Source organism: Drosophila hydei, unplaced genomic scaffold (assembly GCF_003285905.1).
Source record: "Drosophila hydei strain 15085-1641.00,03,60 unplaced genomic scaffold, DhydRS2 tig00000343-arrow-arrow-pilon, whole genome shotgun sequence".
Taxonomy (NCBI): domain Eukaryota; kingdom Metazoa; phylum Arthropoda; class Insecta; order Diptera; family Drosophilidae; genus Drosophila; species Drosophila hydei.
Window position 1 is genome coordinate 658,881 of NW_022045713.1, and position 19,423 is coordinate 678,303.

General features: G+C 40.4%; 1 protein-coding gene across 3 annotated transcripts in view; it reads right to left on the bottom strand.

Annotated features, from left to right (window-relative positions):
* Nucleotides 1–1,456: 1,456 nt before the first annotated feature.
* The window catches only part of LOC111596559 (integrin alpha-PS2), a 38,320-nt gene continuing 20,353 nt past the window's right edge, over nucleotides 1,457–19,423 (bottom strand). For 2 of the 3 annotated variants that reach the window (XM_030224053.1, XM_030224054.1), the window contains exons 5-13: nucleotides 15,183–15,309; nucleotides 9,622–9,683; nucleotides 9,204–9,252; nucleotides 7,423–7,497; nucleotides 4,811–5,205; nucleotides 3,870–4,753; nucleotides 3,562–3,805; nucleotides 1,867–3,498; nucleotides 1,457–1,804 (exon numbers count right to left, since the gene is read on the bottom strand). In XM_030224053.1, coding sequence (XP_030079913.1) covers nucleotides 1,715–1,804; nucleotides 1,867–3,498; nucleotides 3,562–3,805; nucleotides 3,870–4,753; nucleotides 4,811–5,205; nucleotides 7,423–7,497; nucleotides 9,204–9,252; nucleotides 9,622–9,683; nucleotides 15,183–15,309 — 3,558 coding nt within the window. In that variant the 3' untranslated portion in view covers nucleotides 1,457–1,714. The remainder of the gene's footprint in view (nucleotides 1,805–1,866; nucleotides 3,499–3,561; nucleotides 3,806–3,869; nucleotides 4,754–4,810; nucleotides 5,206–7,422; nucleotides 7,498–9,203; nucleotides 9,253–9,621; nucleotides 9,684–15,182; nucleotides 15,310–19,423) is intronic. The other variant, XM_030224055.1, reaches the window with a different exon arrangement.

Here is a 19,423-nt window from a genome sequence, read left to right on the forward strand (position 1 = left end):
TAACTTGCGTTCAATGTGACAAATTACAACAAAAAATGGAAAAGCATTGAATAGGAATTAAAATTTCAAACAAAATTGTCCAAATTAGTGGGCGCGCAAGTTAGCCAGCGCACGAACCGCGCAAATAAGAAACTACGTAAACGCAACATGAGCAACGTAAGCGCAAAGTGAGTCAATTTGTGCATCGATAACAATATTGGAAATGCTCTCTGACGAAAGCTGTCATATATTGATGTCCGTTATAAATATTCATTTTTTAAATTAGTTTTTTTTTTGTAAGTTTTTACCCAAAATTAAAGTCAATATTGCGATTGTTTTTACAATTCGAGCGTCATTTTATTTATAAATTTATAATAAAGAATTAAATGTAATACAATATTAGCGAACAAATATGTAAAACACACGCATATATAAGTACAGTTAATAAATTAAACAATAGCGAGTTGTGCGTAAAAATAATTGAAGAAGAAAACGAATAGCTAGAGGACGAGCTTGGGGAATAACCAGCTAGGCGGATACACTACCCATTGTTCATTTCGAGAGTACACCAAAAGAAGTCGGTTTTCTTCTTGCTTCTTGCGGTGTAGTATGGAAATAAATGCATAATTAATTAATTAATTAAATAAACGTCTTAATTTTTTTTGTTTTTGTTTTAGTATATACACAATGAGTTTTACCAGAAGACGAAGGCAAAGAAGAAGAAATATATAACATTACACAAATTTATTGAATTAATTGGTTTCATATTTTATTTTATTATTTTTTTTTTTTTTGTTTTCAATTTAACTTTTCTCAAACTTTGAGTTTGGCAAAAAAATTTAAAACAAAAAATATTGATTTTTATATATATTCAAAAATTTCTTCACTCGCACACAAAAAAGTTTGGAAAAGTCATTAAAAAAAAGAACAAACAAACTTAGTAAATTAGCACCTATTATTGTAGTTTATTTTTATATTTATGCTACGGCCAGAGGGCGTGGTAGCTTCTCCGCGGGCAGCATTTGAATTGTGCTTAAAAAATAAAATTCATTTAATTCTTTTCTTTTCTTTGCTCTTCCTTTCTTTTCTTTTCTGCTCTTTCCACATTAGCTAAAAAACGAAAAAAAAGATTGAAATCAGACACACTCACGCACTCTTTCGTACTCACTCGCTCATACAGACACACACACACTCACTCACTCACTCTCTCTCACACACTTATACTTAATATAGCTATCTTTAGTACAGATTAATATAGCACTTGTAACTCCTTCGTTCAAATATTTGCAAGCTTCGTTGAAAAAAAAAGTCAAAATAAAAATAATTAAAAAAAACATAGATATTATATAATTAAACCGTTTCGCTTTAGACAGTTCTTAATTTCGTGACTAGGCAATTTTTACTTGTTTTTCTTTTCTTCTCACAAAAAAAATCAACGCAACATCGCACATAATTTTTTTTTAGCTTTTTTTTTCTTTTTCATTTTTTGCTTTTGTTGTCGTGTTTTCGCACGCGTTTTTAAAACGCGCGCGCGCACGGTTTGAAACTTGGCTAAGCGCTTTTGTTGGTTTAGTAGGATTTGTCGCTGCTTCTAGAACCGTTGTTTGTTTGCATCTAGTTGCGTTGTTTTTTTTAGTACGTTTGTTTAGTGCGATGTTAATTGTTCGTTTTTTTGTGCATTTTTGTTATTTTAATTTCGACAGCTCCTGCTGCTGCCGCTGCTGCTGCAACGACTTTACAGGTGCTCATCGCCATGGTAACCGTTGCGCAACGGTTGGCGCTCCTGCGAATGATCTGCGGGCCGGTTGCGCTTAAAGAAGCCGAGCTAAACGGAACGAAACATATAACATAGAATACAATTGGTTTGTGCATTGGCTAAGCACTCACCTTATAGAGTAGCAGAACGAGCAACAAAAAGATCAGAGCACCCGCACACGCAGCCAAGACAACAACCCAGAGAGGCACCACGTCGGGCACCTGCTGCGGCTCCGGCTGCGCCTTATAGAAGATCTCGTGCGTCTTCAATATCTTCTCCTTGGGCTTGCCAATGAAAGGCAAGCTGGTCACATTCGCCACGGCGAGCGTTGAGACATTCAGCGGCACAGTGGGCGCCAGTTTCTCCATGGTGGTGGCCACCATGCGTGCACGTATGGCCACAAATGCCGCGTCCGCATCCTCATAGCCCAGATTCTCCAAATAGCAGCGCAGCCGACGGCACTTGACGCCCAGACAGGGCGAGATCCCATTCGCCAGACGCGTCTCTATCGTTGTCGGCATGTCGCGCCTAAAGCGACGCGGCGCGCCGCTGGAACTGGAACTGGAACTGGAACTGTGCCACTGGCCGAGCGCCTTCTGCTGTTGATTGTCCTCGTCGTAGAAGTCCTCGTTCTCACGGCCATAGTACGGCTTGCTGCCGGAGCTATAGACCACATGACGCTGCACAGCCGGCTGGCCATACTGCACCTGGCTGTTGTGCAGCTCATTGTCAACGTTGCCACGTTCGAAGGTGTCCAGATCAAGGGTGCCCGCATGGAAGTTGCCATTGCGTCCGCCATACATGGACTTGTCCGGCGAGCCGCCAGCCAGATAAAGCTGCTGCTGCCGCTGCTGCTGCTGCTGGGGTCGCATTTGGTAACTGGAACTGGAGCTGGATCTGGAACTGGAGCTGACCTGTGGCGGTGCCATTTGGATGTGGCCATGTGTGCTATGGCTGTGCAGCTCATCGCTGGGCGCAGCAGGAATGAAACCGGCGCGAGCGAAGCTGCCGCTGCTCTGGTTGAAGTTCGCCTCATGGTGAGAGTCCGCTTGATTGGCACGATCCAAGTGCACGAAGGAGGCGTCTCCAGCAGCATCCTGTGCATCCTCGCGCTCCAGCAGCTCCTTCTGCTTGGCCGTCAGGCTGCGCTGATTGTCGTTGCCGACGGTGACGCCGACTGTGTTGCCCGTTTGAATGCCATGCGATATCTCCACATGGCCGCCAGACTCTTCGCTGCTAGCCTGGCCCTCCGATGACGCCGGCACAGAGTTGCTGATCGCACCCTGGGCGTGCAGATAGGACTTGTTCTTCTGCTTCTCGTTCAGCTTGAGGCCCAGCTCGTTAACCTCGATCTTGTCACAGCGGATCTTGCCACCCGTCTCCGGCTGATTGACAATGTACATGAGTGGATCACCGGACTCGGTCTGATATGGGTAGTAGATGTCTACGGCGGCGCCCTCAATGAACGAGCTGAGATTGTTCCGTAGCTCATAGATATGCACCACCTGCGGACCGAGTTCGTCCTCGGTGGTGGCATTGCCGGGCGCCTTGTAGTCGGCTGCCTTGTACACCTGATAGTCGGGCAGCGAGGTGCCCTTGATGGTCAGATCGGTTTCCACCCAGACGCCGATGCTCTTGCTGCCCACATTATCGTACTCCGAGTTCTTGCGCTCCACGTTTGTTGAGTTGGCCACCCAATAGAAATCGTAGCTGGACGTCTTCGTGTGCTTCTCCGCGGGCACAAAGCTGACCGCAAAGTGAGTCTGACGATGAAGGATCAATGGATTAGGACTGACTTCTGCGGAGACTCTAATCATGTAACTTACCATGTTGCCACCCTTCAGCGGATTACCAATGTCACACTTGAGTGTATAGTTGTTGCTGGCATCGGGCGCCGAGCAGGTGATGGGCATGTCGATCTTCTCGCCGAGCTGCTGTAGCTTGGTGAACTGCAAGTCCTTGGGCGTCATCATGTAGAAAGCGGCTTCGAAGGCGTCCTCGTTGTTGTTCTTGATCAGCACCTCAATGGTCAGCGGCTCGCCCGACACAAACAGATACTTGTCGACGGCCCTAATGGAGCGGAAGGAAGGACACCGATTAGATTAGGAGGAGGAACTCTTTCAGGTGGACTTACTTGACGGTCAGCACTAGATCGGGCTCACATATGTTGTCCGGTCCACAGTTCTTTTGTATGTTGATCGCATCACGTAGAATGATCTCGCGATTCTGATCGATGACCGGCTCCAGGGCTGCGCGACGTGTGCGTGAACGGGCTTCGATGGGACGACTGCTGCGGAGATTGTAGCGCGCTTCCACCTCGAGGGGCGTTAGCTTGTCCTGGACACCGTCCATGAGGTAGACGGTCTCGTTGAGGCAATATCTCTGGCCATAGGCGAGTCGGATCGTCTGATTGCGTATGTTCTTGCCTTCGTCGCGTAGGAAGAACATGCGAGGATTGCGCGTCTTCTTTGCATCGAGCAGCCAGGAGACCTCAAAGTCCAGCTGCGTGGGCAGATAGCGACCGGTATAGCTCCAGCAGGTGCTCAAAGGCATGCATGGCACCCTCTTGTGGTCTCGCTGCAGTTGACAGGTGCGATCCTCCAGGCTAATCAGCTTTGAGGCGCTGGCAAACACCGTTTCCGCATTGACAGCGGCCACCGGGCGCGACTTGAAAATGAACACCTGATCCGAGGCATAGGCGCCAACGGCCAAGTCCGGATACGTATTGCCATCCATGTCCACGCCGCCGGACAGCGCAAAGCCAAAGGTGCGCGGATAAGGAGCCGCCTCCACCAGACTTTCAGCCTTAATGACCTGCGACGGCTTCAGCAGGGGACCCATCGCAGAGCCATGATAGATGTACACCACGCCACGACCCTCGGGTCCATCATAAGGAGCGCCCACTGCGAAATCGCCATAGCCGTCACCGTTGACATCGCCCAGCGTGGTGAGCGCCAGGCCAAAGCGACCCTTGGTCTGGAAACCTTCCCGTATGAACTCCTTATTCCAGCGTTCCGACTGTAAGCAAACAACGACATCAACGAGCTCCCAAGCTGTATCAACGCGCAGACTTACTTGAGATATGCCGCCCTGTAGCACCACATAGATACGTCCCACATCGTACTTGCCCTCGACATTGTTCAGCTCAGTGTACATCGGCGCGCCGATGATCAGATCGTCGAGACCGTCGCCGTCGACATCGCTGCTGGCCAGCGCATAGCCAAAGTATTCGCCAATCTGATGACCCGATATATTCATGATATTGGCCATATTCCAGCGACTGACAACGACCTTGCCGGACAGATTGGCGCCGCGCGGCATGCCAATGGCAACATCTTCACTGCGATCGGCATCGAAATCTCCGGTGACCATCGAATAGCCCAGATACGAATCATCGTTGGCCGAAGAGCTTTCCGCCGTGGAGAACACTTGGTTCTCCGGCCTGGTCACATCCTGGGATATCGCTTGACCTGTGAATATGTTGGTTAAGTGGATGAGTGCGATTCGTTCGGCTCGATGCGTGCCAGATCGTCTTTCAGATCGGTTCTTGGGTGAGATGTGTTGGTATAATTAGCTACGATTATAGCGGCATGCTGAATGACGACAACAACAACAACAACAACAACAATAACAACAACAACAATACGAATAATAATAATAGTAATGAGCAATGCAATGCAAATAAAAAGTCACAAGATCTACAATGGCTACGATTAATCAATAGCTACAGCAGGCCATAAAACTACTGTTAAATATGGATTAGTGCCGGGGTACCAAGGTGAGGAGGTGGCTGGCATGCGATGCGTCTTTCCATTGGCTGACTAGCTCAGCTCTTGGAAATCGGTTAGTAACAGACCAACAGCCAACGTCCAAGACCAAAATAACAAAGCTCACGAGCCATTTGTAAGTTAACTTAAACTAAGAACTTAAGATGTAAGATGTGGAACGGTTAAAGCAAGAGAGCGCGAGACAGAGAGATAGAGAGAGAGAAGAGATCATTGCTCTTACATTTATCGCTCTTAAATGACAGCTACTGCTACACTGCTGACAGCCACTTAATAATGTCTAACTATTTCTAGTTTTCTGATTCTAACATCTGGCAAGGCAATAAAAATAAATAAATCTGTGTCTTTGCAGGACATTGTGATCGATCGGGAATGCCATCTCCTCAGCCATTACACTAAGCATTGTGAGTAATTAAGAGACATAGTCTCTGTTGCAGTCGAAGAAAAACATCTGCTGCATACTCGACATTAGGATTGATAGGCAAGTTTTACTGTATATATTGAAAAATAAGAATTCAATAGAAAATATCGATCAGTAAAGGAAAACTTTGACAAGCTGGCAACACGCTGTCCATTAAATTGACTGCATCTATCGATAACTTCAAAAAGAAATATCTTCGTTTATATATGCACATATCGATAGATACGAAAAATTTAAATTAAGAAGAAAAAAACATCGAAATATCGATCAGTTAAATACAACTTTGAGGATCTAGCAACATGATGTCTATTTAAACAAGCTAGTTGGCTGCATTTATCGATAACTTTATGTCGATAAATATCGACAAATTTAAATGAAAAAGGAAAAACATCGAAATATCGATCACATGAAGAAAGCTTTGATGATCTGACAACATGCTGTCTATTTAAACAGTTTAAGTTGGCTGCATCTATCGATAACTTCAAACGAACAACTTTTCACATGTATGCATATATCGATAGATATCGAAACATATGAATTAAAAAGAAAATATCGAAATATCGATCAGATTAATAAAACTTTCACCATTTGAGACAGTGAAGTTGGCTATCGATAACTTGAAGAAGATAGAGCTTATGCATATATCGATAAATATCGAAGAATGCAAATTAAAAAGAAAACATCGAGATATCGATGAGTTGAAACAAGTGCTGCTCGACAACTATAAACAGAAAAGACTTACATATACATCGTTATATATCGATAACTATCGCATGCATGTTAATAGATGGGCCGTAGCAGCTCTTGCTTTAACCGTTCATGTGTTATTACTATGTTTATGTTTGCAATATGGTTGCACCGCCTAGATATAGGTACACATGTACCACACTGATAGTAGGTACTTAAAAGGTACATATAAATTGAAGCTTTGCTTGATGATGACAACAGCTGTCTGTGGCGTGACGAGGCAAGCGGGCAATGCGGAACGTTTCTGTGCGGCTTTCGCTGCCCTCTCGTTGCCCTCGTTGTTAGCGAAGCTTTCGATGAGTGGGCGTGGGCATGGTCAGGGGCATGGTCATGGGCGTAGGCGTGGGCGCGGGCATGGGGTGCAGAGCGTAGGGGCTGTGCTACAAATCTAGGCAATCGCTGTCAAATCGTGAACAGGGGCAATCTATCTGACCCGACTTGACAGCCTTCGGCCCGCCAGCAGATGAGTTCGGTTTGCAGTTATAAGATATAACAGTAGATATTATCACACACCATTTTATGTGGGTAGAAATGAGTTTTTAGAAGCTTGCGCCATTTCTTACAGTTCAGGTAGTTTGTACAATTTATATTGTTTCACTTGGTTTTAGTGTTAATGATCAATGTTCTATATATATATATATATAAGGTTTTGTTTTGGTTTTTGTTTGGTTTTTTATTTATATTTTGCTGACTTTTGCAGTGTGAGAAGCGTATTTGCGTATGATTATTATTACCTCCAGTGCCGAAGGGCTGATAATAAGGCGGCTTAAATGGAAACTCGGCATCGGGCGGTATTGAGTAGGTTTGTCCTTTTTTTAAATATTTCAGGTTTTTATTTTTTTTTTGTATTATGGTAGCAGAAGTTCGGTATCAAGTTGTAGGGTGTGATGTGTATTTTATGTTTGGTATCGGTTTTTTTTTGGTTGTGGTTGTGGTTGTGGTTGGGTTGAACAACAGACACAGGTCATGGCGTTCGGTACAGAATGCATAGATGATTTATTTTCGAGTTGTTTTTGTTTTTGTTTTTATTGGTTTTGGTTTCATATTGAAATTTTGCATGCATTTTGCGCCGAGGCAGTGTGTAAATAGGAGCAAAAAGAAAGAGAGAGAGAGAGAATAAAAGAGAATACATAATACATATATTAATCAAAATGAGACAAAAAAGAAACTTCGACTAAAATTCAAATTGGATATTATGACGCAATATACGGTACAGGTACGGGTACAGTTATAAATAGTTATCGTTATCGATACAGTTACTGTTAAAATAAAAATAGTTATAGTTACGATTACGATTACGATTACGTTCACGATTACGATTACGTTTACGATCAAGATTTACGGTAAAAGATATATAATTATATATACGATACAGTAAATGCAGGTAGAATATTACGATAAGTTACAATAATCGATAGAAATTAAACTGACTACACGACTATACTTAATGCCTGTGGTTAGTTATCAGCGGCACTTCGAGCTGCTGTCGAGCTGTAGATGTTATTTCAATTTAGTTAGCCAAATGGGGTTTTCCATTTCAATTTTGGATTGTTTAGGCTTTCAGGCGGCGACAACACTAAGTGAGATTTAGTCCAATTGAGTCATAAATTTGGATGGCAATCATAGCAACAACAGCAGCAGCAACAACTCGACAACACTAATTAAACTTAAAACAAATTAACATGTACCTTAAAGGTACACGATGAACGCAAGCTTGAAAACTATCGATAAGTTGTGGCATTTCATGTAACGCTATCGATTGCTTTCCAGCTCTGCTCGTATTGGTATGCTTAGCAACTAAGATTACAATTACAATTGGATCATCCAATAGACAGACAGCCTATGGCTAGTTCTTGAGTTCTACGAATCTATGTTAGGTACACGAGTTTCAGTTGGTAAACACTTGAGGTTCACTTAAGTACTAAATAGATTAGGCTAGCCCAGTTGTTTAGTTTTATCTGTAGGGTTATTCTTTTCTTTTGTTTTCGTGTTAGGTTAGGGACGATCTAAGTTCTAAAGATGCTCAAAAATTAAAAACAGAACTGAAACTAAAATTAACACAAATTAGGTTCAAGAGTTTTGAATGCAAAACGAAACCGGGACATAAGGGACATCAAAGGAGCAAAAGAACTAAAAATACATTTGGCAGCTATATCGAAAAATATATTCAATAATTGGAGAAATAAAAATTAAAAGTAAATAGTTCAAACCAAGGGCTACGGGTGCTACGGAATATTGGAGAGGCGGCTCATATATTGGCTGGGTAAATACTTAAAGGCTTAACTATAACTGAATACAATGGATAAGAGCTGTTGTATTTATAAATAGTACGAGTAATATTTCAATTTCAAATTCAATTTCGATTTCAATTTTAAATTTTAATTTCAAAATACAAATAAAACTGTACTTCATAGGTATATTTATTTCATATTGTTTCATACTAAATGTAAACAAAAAAAAATAATAAAAAAAGAAAAAGGAAAAAGAAACGAGAAACAATAAAACATTGACTTACCTTGCCAGTACCAGCTGCCAGGTGCGCCAATGAACAAACGCGATCCATTCTGCAAAGGCGAAATGGGAAATGCGAATACTTAAGATTCTGTATGCAAATGTTATGCCACGATTCCAACAAGGTGACAACTAAACGTGCCCACGTCGACCACAGCCCCCACAGCTCCTAGACCCAGTCTCAGTCCCAGTTCAAGACCCATTCCCGTTCCAGCCCCTCCCAGTCCCAATTCCAATTCAAAGCGTCTATCTACAGCCCGATGCAAGCTTAAATCTTTTCTCCAAGGCAAACATAAAGCTTAACAATAAGTGCCCAAAAAATATCCTTAAAAATTTAATTTGCGCTCTATTTGAGCTTAAAACACATAAAAAGTTATTCATTTCACTGAATCATGGCTAATACCCTCTTAAATGGTACTTACACTGTTGATAGCCGCACTGAAGCCAGCTTGACACGAGCCCTGACGATGATAGCCCCAGTTGTCTGTAAGAAAGAAAACATAGAATATAGAATATAGAATATAGAATATAGAATATAGAATATAGAATATAGAATATAGAATATAGAATATAGAATATAGAATATAGAATATAGAATATAGAATATAGAATATAGAATATAGAATATAGAATATAGAATATAGAATATAGAATATAGAATATAGAATATAGAATATAGAATATAGAATATAGAATATAGAATATAGAATATAGAATATAGAATATAGAATATAGAATATAGAATATAGAATATAGAATATAGAATATAGAATATAGAATATAGAATATAGAATATAGAATATAGAATATAGAATATAGAATATAGAATATAGAATATAGAATATAGAATATAGAATATAGAATATAGAATATAGAATATAGAATATAGAATATAGAATATAGAATATAGAATATAGAATATAGAAAATAGAATATAGAATATAGAATATAGAATATAGAATATAGAATATAGAATATAGAATATAGAATATAGAATATAGAATATAGAATATAGAATATAGAATATAGAATATAGAATATAGAATATAGAATATAGAATATAGAATATAGAATATAGAATATAGAATATAGAATATAGAATATAGAATATAGAATATAGAATATAGAATATAGAATATAGAATATAGAATATAGAATATAGAATATAGAATATAGAATATAGAATATAGAATATAGAATATAGAATATAGAATATAGAATATAGAATATAGAATATAGAATATATAGTAGAATATAGAATATAATTCCAAGACGCAGCTATATAATATGTTATGAATTATAATGTCTATGTTGAGGAATGTGTCTATTGCCGCAGGCAGTAAAGGGGCAATCAAATGCAATAATTATCTGAGCAATGCTATAAATTGCGGTAGTGATTTGTCAGCCGACGAGGGCAGCAACTGGCAACTGGCAACAGGCAACAGGCGACATGCAACATAAAAGGATTAGAGGCGCGGACGCGCGCGCCTTGGGGCATCAGCTCAGGCTGTGCCAACTGAGCCAGCTTCTCAGCCAGACGATGGACATTGAAATGAAAATACAATAAACTACAGCGGCAGATCGCCAAACAAAAGCAAACGGCAGACAGGCGACCCAAAGGCCACAACGACAACAACAACAGCAACAGCAACATCAACAATGGGGCTGAGCAAATGGAAGGGGGCTTGCGTTGAAGTCTTAACTGGTGACCACAAGTTCCACATCCTTTTGTTGGCCGTCTTTGCTTTGTTTGTGCTGTCGGCGAATGTTTGCTACCAAATAAAAATCACGCAATGCCTGCGGCAACAACAGCAACAGCAGCAGCAGCAGCCAACACAACAGCAACATGTCGCGCTGCCAGCAACGTTTTTCCTTTTTCACTTTTTGTTGTTGTTGCTTCATTTTTTTGCAGCTGAGCACAACAGCAAAATCAACAGTCAGATCGTGCGTTTGATCAAATTAAACGATAACAATTTGTCTCCGAAGTGTTTCAATTTGAACGTTCAACCAGCGACAACAACAACAGCAGCAGCAGCATGTTGCTGGCGTGTTGCTGTGGCCAGCGCAGCAACCTTCGCGCATAAGTCAACTTTTAAGGTAAAGTTGACGCACACACAGCAGATAGACAGAGTGAGAGAGCGAGAGACTGTTGCCAGACCATTGTGCGTTGCAGTTGTAGTAATTCCCATAATAAAATCGCCCCCGTCTTGAATTACAATTAGTCTTTGCAAGGGCTGGACACGTTGTCGAACTGAGACTCGAGGCATAGACACGGACGCCGACTTCGATTCGGACTGGGACGCCTGGTCTTGGCTGCACTTGGACAGCAGCTCAGATCGGCTCAGCTTAGCTGTCGGCCACACTTGGCAAGCGATTCTCAATTCTCGATTGTCGCTCTCTTGGGCAGCTTTTTGCCGTCGCGTGTTCTTTTCAATGCTTGCCCAGTTTTTTACCTTTGTACTTTTTATTATTTTGTGCTCCTTCTCTTTGTTTTATTTGTTTTTCTCCGCTTTTTTGCTCCCTTGCCTTGATTCGTCTTAACTATTAGTTTGGTATTTTGTGCGTTAAGTTGGTATTTATTGCTTTTAGTGATGTCGGAATGTGCTGGGCCAACTGTCATGTGATGAGTAGCTGCTGCCGCTGCTGCTAATCATTTCACAACAACAACACGACGAATGACAACATTAATAACGCAACAGCAGCAACAACAACACCAATGGGAACCAGACAGCGCCTGCCAATGCGTTTGGAATCATTAAATTGGCCTTGGATCGATCACTGGCAACAAACAGCCACAACAATAACAGCAACAACAACAACAACAGCAACAACAACAAAAACAGAACCAATTGAGCAATCGCTTTCAATCGTTTTGGGCAATACACAACATTTCTAAATGACTTCAAATCTTTTACTAAGAACTCAAAACCATAAAGTTTCTTCCAATGCAGATAGCAGAAAGATCAATGGATCAAATTCATCACCAGAATTAATAAATGAACGATTTATCAACTAACATATGCTAACACATTGAACCATGCCTTAATTATCTTAGATTATGGAACTTATGCAACAATAATTGCATATAAAATATATTATATAATATATACATATAATGAGTTTATACGGATAGAATTATCCACTATCTATTAGCTACTGTCTACTGTCTTTTATCTTCTATCTTCTCTCATCTATCAACTTTCAACTATGCACTATCCACTGTCTTCTATCTGGTATCCTCTGTCAACTATCCATTATTCACTATATATATATCTTCTATCCACCATCCACTATCTACTATTCACAATGCCCTGTCCACTTTCTTCTATGTTCTATTCACTATCCATTATCCACTGCCTTTTATCTTATCTTATCTTTATTCTATCCTCTATGCTCTCACCAATATCCACTATCTTCTAACCTCTATTCACTATCCACTATCTTCTATCTAATATCCATTACCCACTATCCAATATCCACTATCCATTATCCATTATCCACTATACACTATTCACTATCTACTATCCACTATCCACTATCCACTATCCACTATCCACTATTCTTTATCCACTATCCACTATGCACTACCCTTTTTTTACTATTCATTATCCAGTTTCTTCTATGTTGTTTGTTTTATCCATTATCCATTATACAGTGTCTTTTATCTTCTATCTTCTTCTTCTATCTTCTATCCTCTATCCTGTGTCCACTATCCACTATATTCTATCAACTATCTACTACCCACTATCCACTATCCGTTAATCATTATTCGCTTTCTTCTATGTTTTTTGTTCTATCCATTATCCAGTGTCTTTCATCTTCTATCTTCTATCCTCTATCCTGTGTCCACTATCCACTATATTCTATTAACTATCTACTACCCACTATCCACTATCCATTATCCACTATTCGCTTTCTTCTATGTTTTTTGTTCTATCCATTATCCAGTGTCATTTATCTTCTATCTTCCTCTTCTATCTTCTATCCTCTACCCTGTGTCCACTCTCCACTATATTCTATCAACTATCTACTACCCACTATCCACTATCCGTTAGTCATTATTCGCTTTCTTCTATGTTTTTTGTTCTATTCATTATCCAGTGTCTTTTCTATTCTATTTTCTACTTTCATAAAAGATAGGATAGAGGGTAGAAGATAGGGGAAAGTGAATAAAGGATAGAATTCACTTTCCCCTATCTTCTACCCTCTATCCTATCTTTTATCAACTATCCACTATCCACTATCTTTTATCAACTATCTACTATTGACTATCCACTTTCCATTATCCAACGTGTTTTATCTTCTATCCACTATCCACTATCTTTAATCTCTTTTCTCTTCTAGCGTTTATATAGAATTATCGATTTTTAAGAACATGTGTTATTTAAATAAAATTTAATTTTCTTTATTTCCAATTCACATTTGTCATTTATAGTCATCGACGTTATACTACAAAATAGTGATTAAGTGGCGCAGTTAGATTAGTTTTAGCTCTGAGCAAATTGAAACCGCAGATTAGATGCTGCATATAATGGGCTAGACGCTAGGCATATATATATGTTACTATATATACAACGTGAATGTGTATATGCATGTGTATAGGTGTATGTGCGCGTGTCTGAATGTATATGTTTTGCATCTGCTATAGATGCTAAAAATAAGCTCGTGGCCGTGCCACATGTGTCTACATGTCCAGCTATATGTGGGGGCACACACAGACTCTAGCTATACCTATTTACATATATATATATATATATATATATATATATATTTAGATGCTACATATAGTAGCATGACTAAGCAAACAAATTGGCAGGCAGTTCCGATCTCTAACCAAAATATCAGACATAATGCACTTCAGCTCTGCCCTGTTCTGCTCTGCTCTGGTTTATGGGATCGCATATAAAAATATTTCACGACATCCAAATACACTAATAGACAATATTTTAGTGCAGGGCGTACATATTTGATAGAAGTCGCAGCCTGTTGAGGGCCATAAATCTTTCTTACGGTAACATTGGAAAATTAGTTTAGATAAATATTTCAAGGCATGAGTCCACAAATACATTTTTATGCCTCATTATTCTAGGATACCGTTACGGCAAGAATAATAGAAAATTGAATTTCTAAACATATTTATTCTTGGATCTTCACCGAGAAACTCATAAGTGGAAATTCTCTCTAATTTGATGAAACTCAATCGATTATATAGATTTCTTTTGCTGTCAGTGAATGTGGCCATAAAATGTATACTAAATAAAGTATAAAGTATATGCTATCATACTATATACTGTAATATATATAGCAGATATATGCACAAACTCTACATATAATATTAAGTAGCTTTAAACTTGGAAAGACGGGCAACAAGACCAATTATAGTTAGACAATGTTTGATATTTTGATTGGATTTGATCGCATTTTGAGGTTAAGTTAGTGAAAATTGATATCTATATATATACTAATCTAATATCATTTCAAGTATCTAATTGCTTATGCAAGAATTTCATTCATCTTTATCAGCGAAAGAAATTTGAATAAAATACTTAATAAAGAATTTCGATTTTTTAAGAAAAATCCAATTCAATTTAGCGTAATTCTCAGATATTTTATATTATTATTGTTCTAAAATATTGAATTCCAACATGGTTCAATTCAAAATTGTAAATCAAATTCAATTCGGATTCGTTTTAAAAGTTAACTTTTAACTGCGATCAATTTTGCGTCCGAATTTAATGAAATTAAGCTGGAGGGCTTAATGTAAGCCATACCATTAAAGTGGTTACAATTACTTTGTCTTGGCCTTGGCTTCCATGTGTGGTACGCTTGTGGGCGCTTTTAAAGTCGTTCGTTTTGTTAGTGTTTCTGCGTTTAAAGGGATTCCCTGCGCGAGCTCAAATTACTTTGAAGCGCAAATCAGAGAAGGTGTCGGTTGGTCAATGACGGCAATTCGGACTGGTCTAATTCTGTTCGACCCACTTACTTGTGCGGCACGGCGATATCTCATGGAACTGGGCAAAGTTGTGCGAGGTGAAGCAGGTGCCCACTGGATCATAGCGCAGCGCCCTCGATGGCGTCATCGTGTGGAAGACGTAGCGCGGCGCGCAGGCCTGCAAAGAGAGAGAGAGAGAGAGAGGAAGCCAAATTAAAAAAAAAGAAAAAACAACAATGACAAAACAACATGAGAATTATTTAGCTTTTGGTGGCAGCAGCAACAGCAGCAGCAGCAAATGCCACGATGTAAAGTTGTGAAAATGCGAAACAATGGCAGCATCAAGCAGATCATGAAATGCTGCATACCAAAAATGGCCAAGGTGAATTACGAGACGCAAGAGGCGAACGGAACGGAACAGAGCGAACGGTGCGGCAGGGTGCGGTACGGCACGGTTGATCTTATGGTATAGAATACGGTACGTCGCTGCGACCCTGATGCTGCGTCTCCATCTCTAACTCCATTGGCTTGTCTGTCAGTCGACCTGTCTCTCTGTCTGTCTCTCTGTCTGTCTGTCTGTCTGTCTGTCTGTCTGCCTGCCTGTCCATTTGTCTGTCTGTTTATACATATAGTTTTATAATGTATAAATGGCTGGCAGTTGGACATAAAACACGCACGCTGCCGGCGCTGCACACAGTCTGGCAATACTTGGGCCTATGGCCCAGGCCAAATATGGCTGGCATGCAGTTGGCCCGGCCCGGCCAGGCCAGGCCCGTCTAGGCTCGGTTCGGTTTGGATCGGATCGGATCGAAACGGAACGGAGTGGCATTGTTTGATGCTCGCTCTGTGGCACATATGCCAGCAATTACTTTTACAAATTTATACATATTGTGCCTTTTATGGCATTGCCAGTGGCAGGATCGCAAAAGCCAGCAGCTCTATTGACTTGCTCCTGCTCGCTTGCCACGCCACGCCACGCTATCCAACGCCATGCCACTTCACTCCACTCTGCTGCTCGATTCTCCGCTCTCAATGCTACCTCCATTATGTGTCCCCCCGCCTCCTTCCCCCCCTGGCATCAACATCCGAAATGACGCGCGTTCGCCAAAAATGCATGCTGATCACATCATCATCGCAGCTCCAAGTCTGGTGCCACAGCCACGCCCAACTCATTCAAATACCCATTGAATTTGAAATCTATGCTCGCGCATTATGCAAGCGACAATACCAAATCACAGTCGCAGGCCGTAAGACCAGGGACCCACGATTCCCATAATATTCAGCAAATATTTATGAGCCTCATATATTGTATATATAATGTATTAATATTGTTATGATATCCAATAATCGTTCTGAAATACTTATTTACAACTGCATGTTCACCATGAAGATGGATATGGAAGATATGGAAGAAAATAAACTCTTGATACGAAAACCTTGCCTTCTTACTATAGAAGTTAACTGATCCAATTGATCGTTCTCATAAACTGGATATATATTACCCAATCTCTTTGCTGTCATTGCCCCTAAACTTATTTAGAGTAAGTATTTCTAATGATTCGAAAAACTTCTCCTTTATTATTGACATTCTTAGTCATATAAATATATATATATATATATATATATATATATATATATATATGGACCTAATCATATGATTCATTCCTAAATCTATTGAGAGTAAAAGTTTGATAAAGGAGAAATTCACTTTTATTGTAGATATTCTCAGTTATTATAAAAATTCTCTAATAGGAATCGTCGTTTTCACTCAGCGCTCTCTCTCCCTGAATATATATTTTGGAATATAATTTGCCCAATCTTGCCGAATTCACATTTTTAAACTTCTGTGGAGTAAATGTTTGTTGACGATTCAAAAAAAAGTAATTCTTATTATAGAAATTCTCTGTTGTTTATTTTCCTAATGTTAATATTTTAATTCACTCATTCCCAAATTTAATTAGATTTAAAGTTTCTTGAAGATTCGAAAAAATTCATCGTTCTCATTTGTTAAATTATTATTTCATATATAAAATCCAATCCATTGTTAGACAAAAATATTTCAAGCTAGAGTTTGATGAAAATTAAATTAAAATTAAAAATATAATAAAATTAAAAAATTAAAATTAAAATTAAAATTATAGAATTTCTCAGCTATCTAAGAAAGAAGAAGATCGTAGCTCACATTCTTATGTTATATTGAAAAATATAATTTGTGAAATTGCCATCATATCTTAGTGAATAGAAGCTTAAGCGGAGTCTGTTCCCTGCTTTGGTTCAGCCCTGTCACATATTTGCATAGTCGCATTCAAATCGCTGTTTTGGAGCACCTCTCAGGTGCACTCAGTGCGGCCATAAAATGCGAATGAAGACAATCAGCTGGAGGCAGGAGGCAGGGGGAGGGAGGAGGGAGGCAGAAGGCTGGAGGCTGGCGGCCCAGGACCGCAGCCATTGAACAACAATTCAATTGAATTGCGAATGTGCAACAGCAACTTCATCGTCGAGCGAGCAGCGTTCTTTGGCTGGCCCCGTTTGACCGTTGCCCACCGTGCGGCCAATAAGTTAATAGCGTTTTCCTATTAAAAAAACTTTTATTATCAGCGCCACATTAAGTAAAAATCCATAAGACTTGACTCCATGAGTGTTGAGTCGCTTGCGCCAAGATACATTAGATATGCAAATGGCTGCTAGCTGAATGGACCAGAACTGGAAATCTCTGCAGCACACTGGGTCCAGCTCATTCCACTCGAATCACAAAATATATCAATAAACGGCACAGATGCGCTCAGTCTGCCGCCTCCTGCTGTCGACCTGCTCGATCTAGATAGAACCATTACCAAATTGGCAATGTCTTGACAGTCAGTTTAATGAGAATTGATATTTGATCAGCTTGAATAATTTTGAGTGGGCCAATGCAATGCCTCAAAGACGAAGCGTTGCCAAATATGTTGCTCACTATTTAGTGAGCTTCGCCTTATATTATGCACTATTATTATTATTATTTCTGTGGCTTCGCTGTTGCAGCTTGGCCTGTTGGCTTATTGTCCATGTTGTGCAGAGAGCGCATACCGAAATGCCAGCGATAAATTTTTGAGACATTAAACTGCACTTTCGCAGATGGCAAGAGAATGGAGCGATGTTGCCTGGCCGCTTGGCTGTTTGGCTGTTTGGCTGTTTGGCTGGTTGGCTGGTTGGTCCGTACAACAGGCAAAAGTCAAAAGTCAACACGCTTGACATGGTCGACATGCAGACGTTATCATTGCGAATGCAAAATTTTTTAGCAAGGATCGCAGATCGCTGTTCGGCGACCCAATCCATGGCCTCTGGCTGCCCGTGCGTCCGTGCGCCCGTGTGCCAGGCCATATTTGAGCTGAGTTCAATAGCGCTGGCAATTTCACAGATCGTGTCGATGATCATGTCGCAATCGCAACAACAAACAAAAAATGAAACGAGACCGCACGACATGCGGCACATGCCCCAAAGCCACATTGCCCCGAAGCGGCATAGCCGCAGTCCACGCGCACAGCATAGAGCATGTACCACGTACCACTCCCAGCCACACCAGCCAGCCGATCACCCGTAGTCGATGATGTCACCTTGCAACCCATGTCAGCCAGATGCCTTCATTCATCAGTTCGCACAACAAAATCTATTCGCTTTCATGGCCAATTACATCAAGAGCGAACGAGGCGCATGAAATCAATCAAATATATTCCGACATAACACCAAACTAGATGAGCGAGAGCAATTGGGCGAGAGATATAATCCAATTTAATACTAGAAAGCTCATTTTGAACTTATGAGAATCGCTGAGAAAGGCAAACATTGCCAAACTATGCCACACTTAATTTATGTATTCATAAGGAACTTCAAGTTAGCTCAACAAATATTAGTAGATATCTCTGTACAATCCCATGTCCAGTCTATATTCTTCATGAATATAGCTAATTCCCAAGTTAGTCTCGCAGCTTGACTTAATTAAATCAGATTACTAAAGCATCAAATTGAGCTGCATTTCGCTGCTAGAACGTTAACCTGCCCTGACCTGACCTAAGTTCTATTCTGAGAGCAAAAAGTATCTTTCGAAAAGTATTTGAAGTATGCGAATCTGACTTTTGAGCTGGGGCAGACTTTGAGGTCTGCTGGAGAAGCTGTTGAATTCTTTGTAAGTTGCTCTGCGCTGGCTATGATGATGTAGTTCAAGTCCCGTTGCGCACTGGGTGCTGACATAAATCGATGGCCTGTTAATGGGCATTTGAAGGCCAGGTCAGTGCTGGGTGCGCACGTGGCGGAAG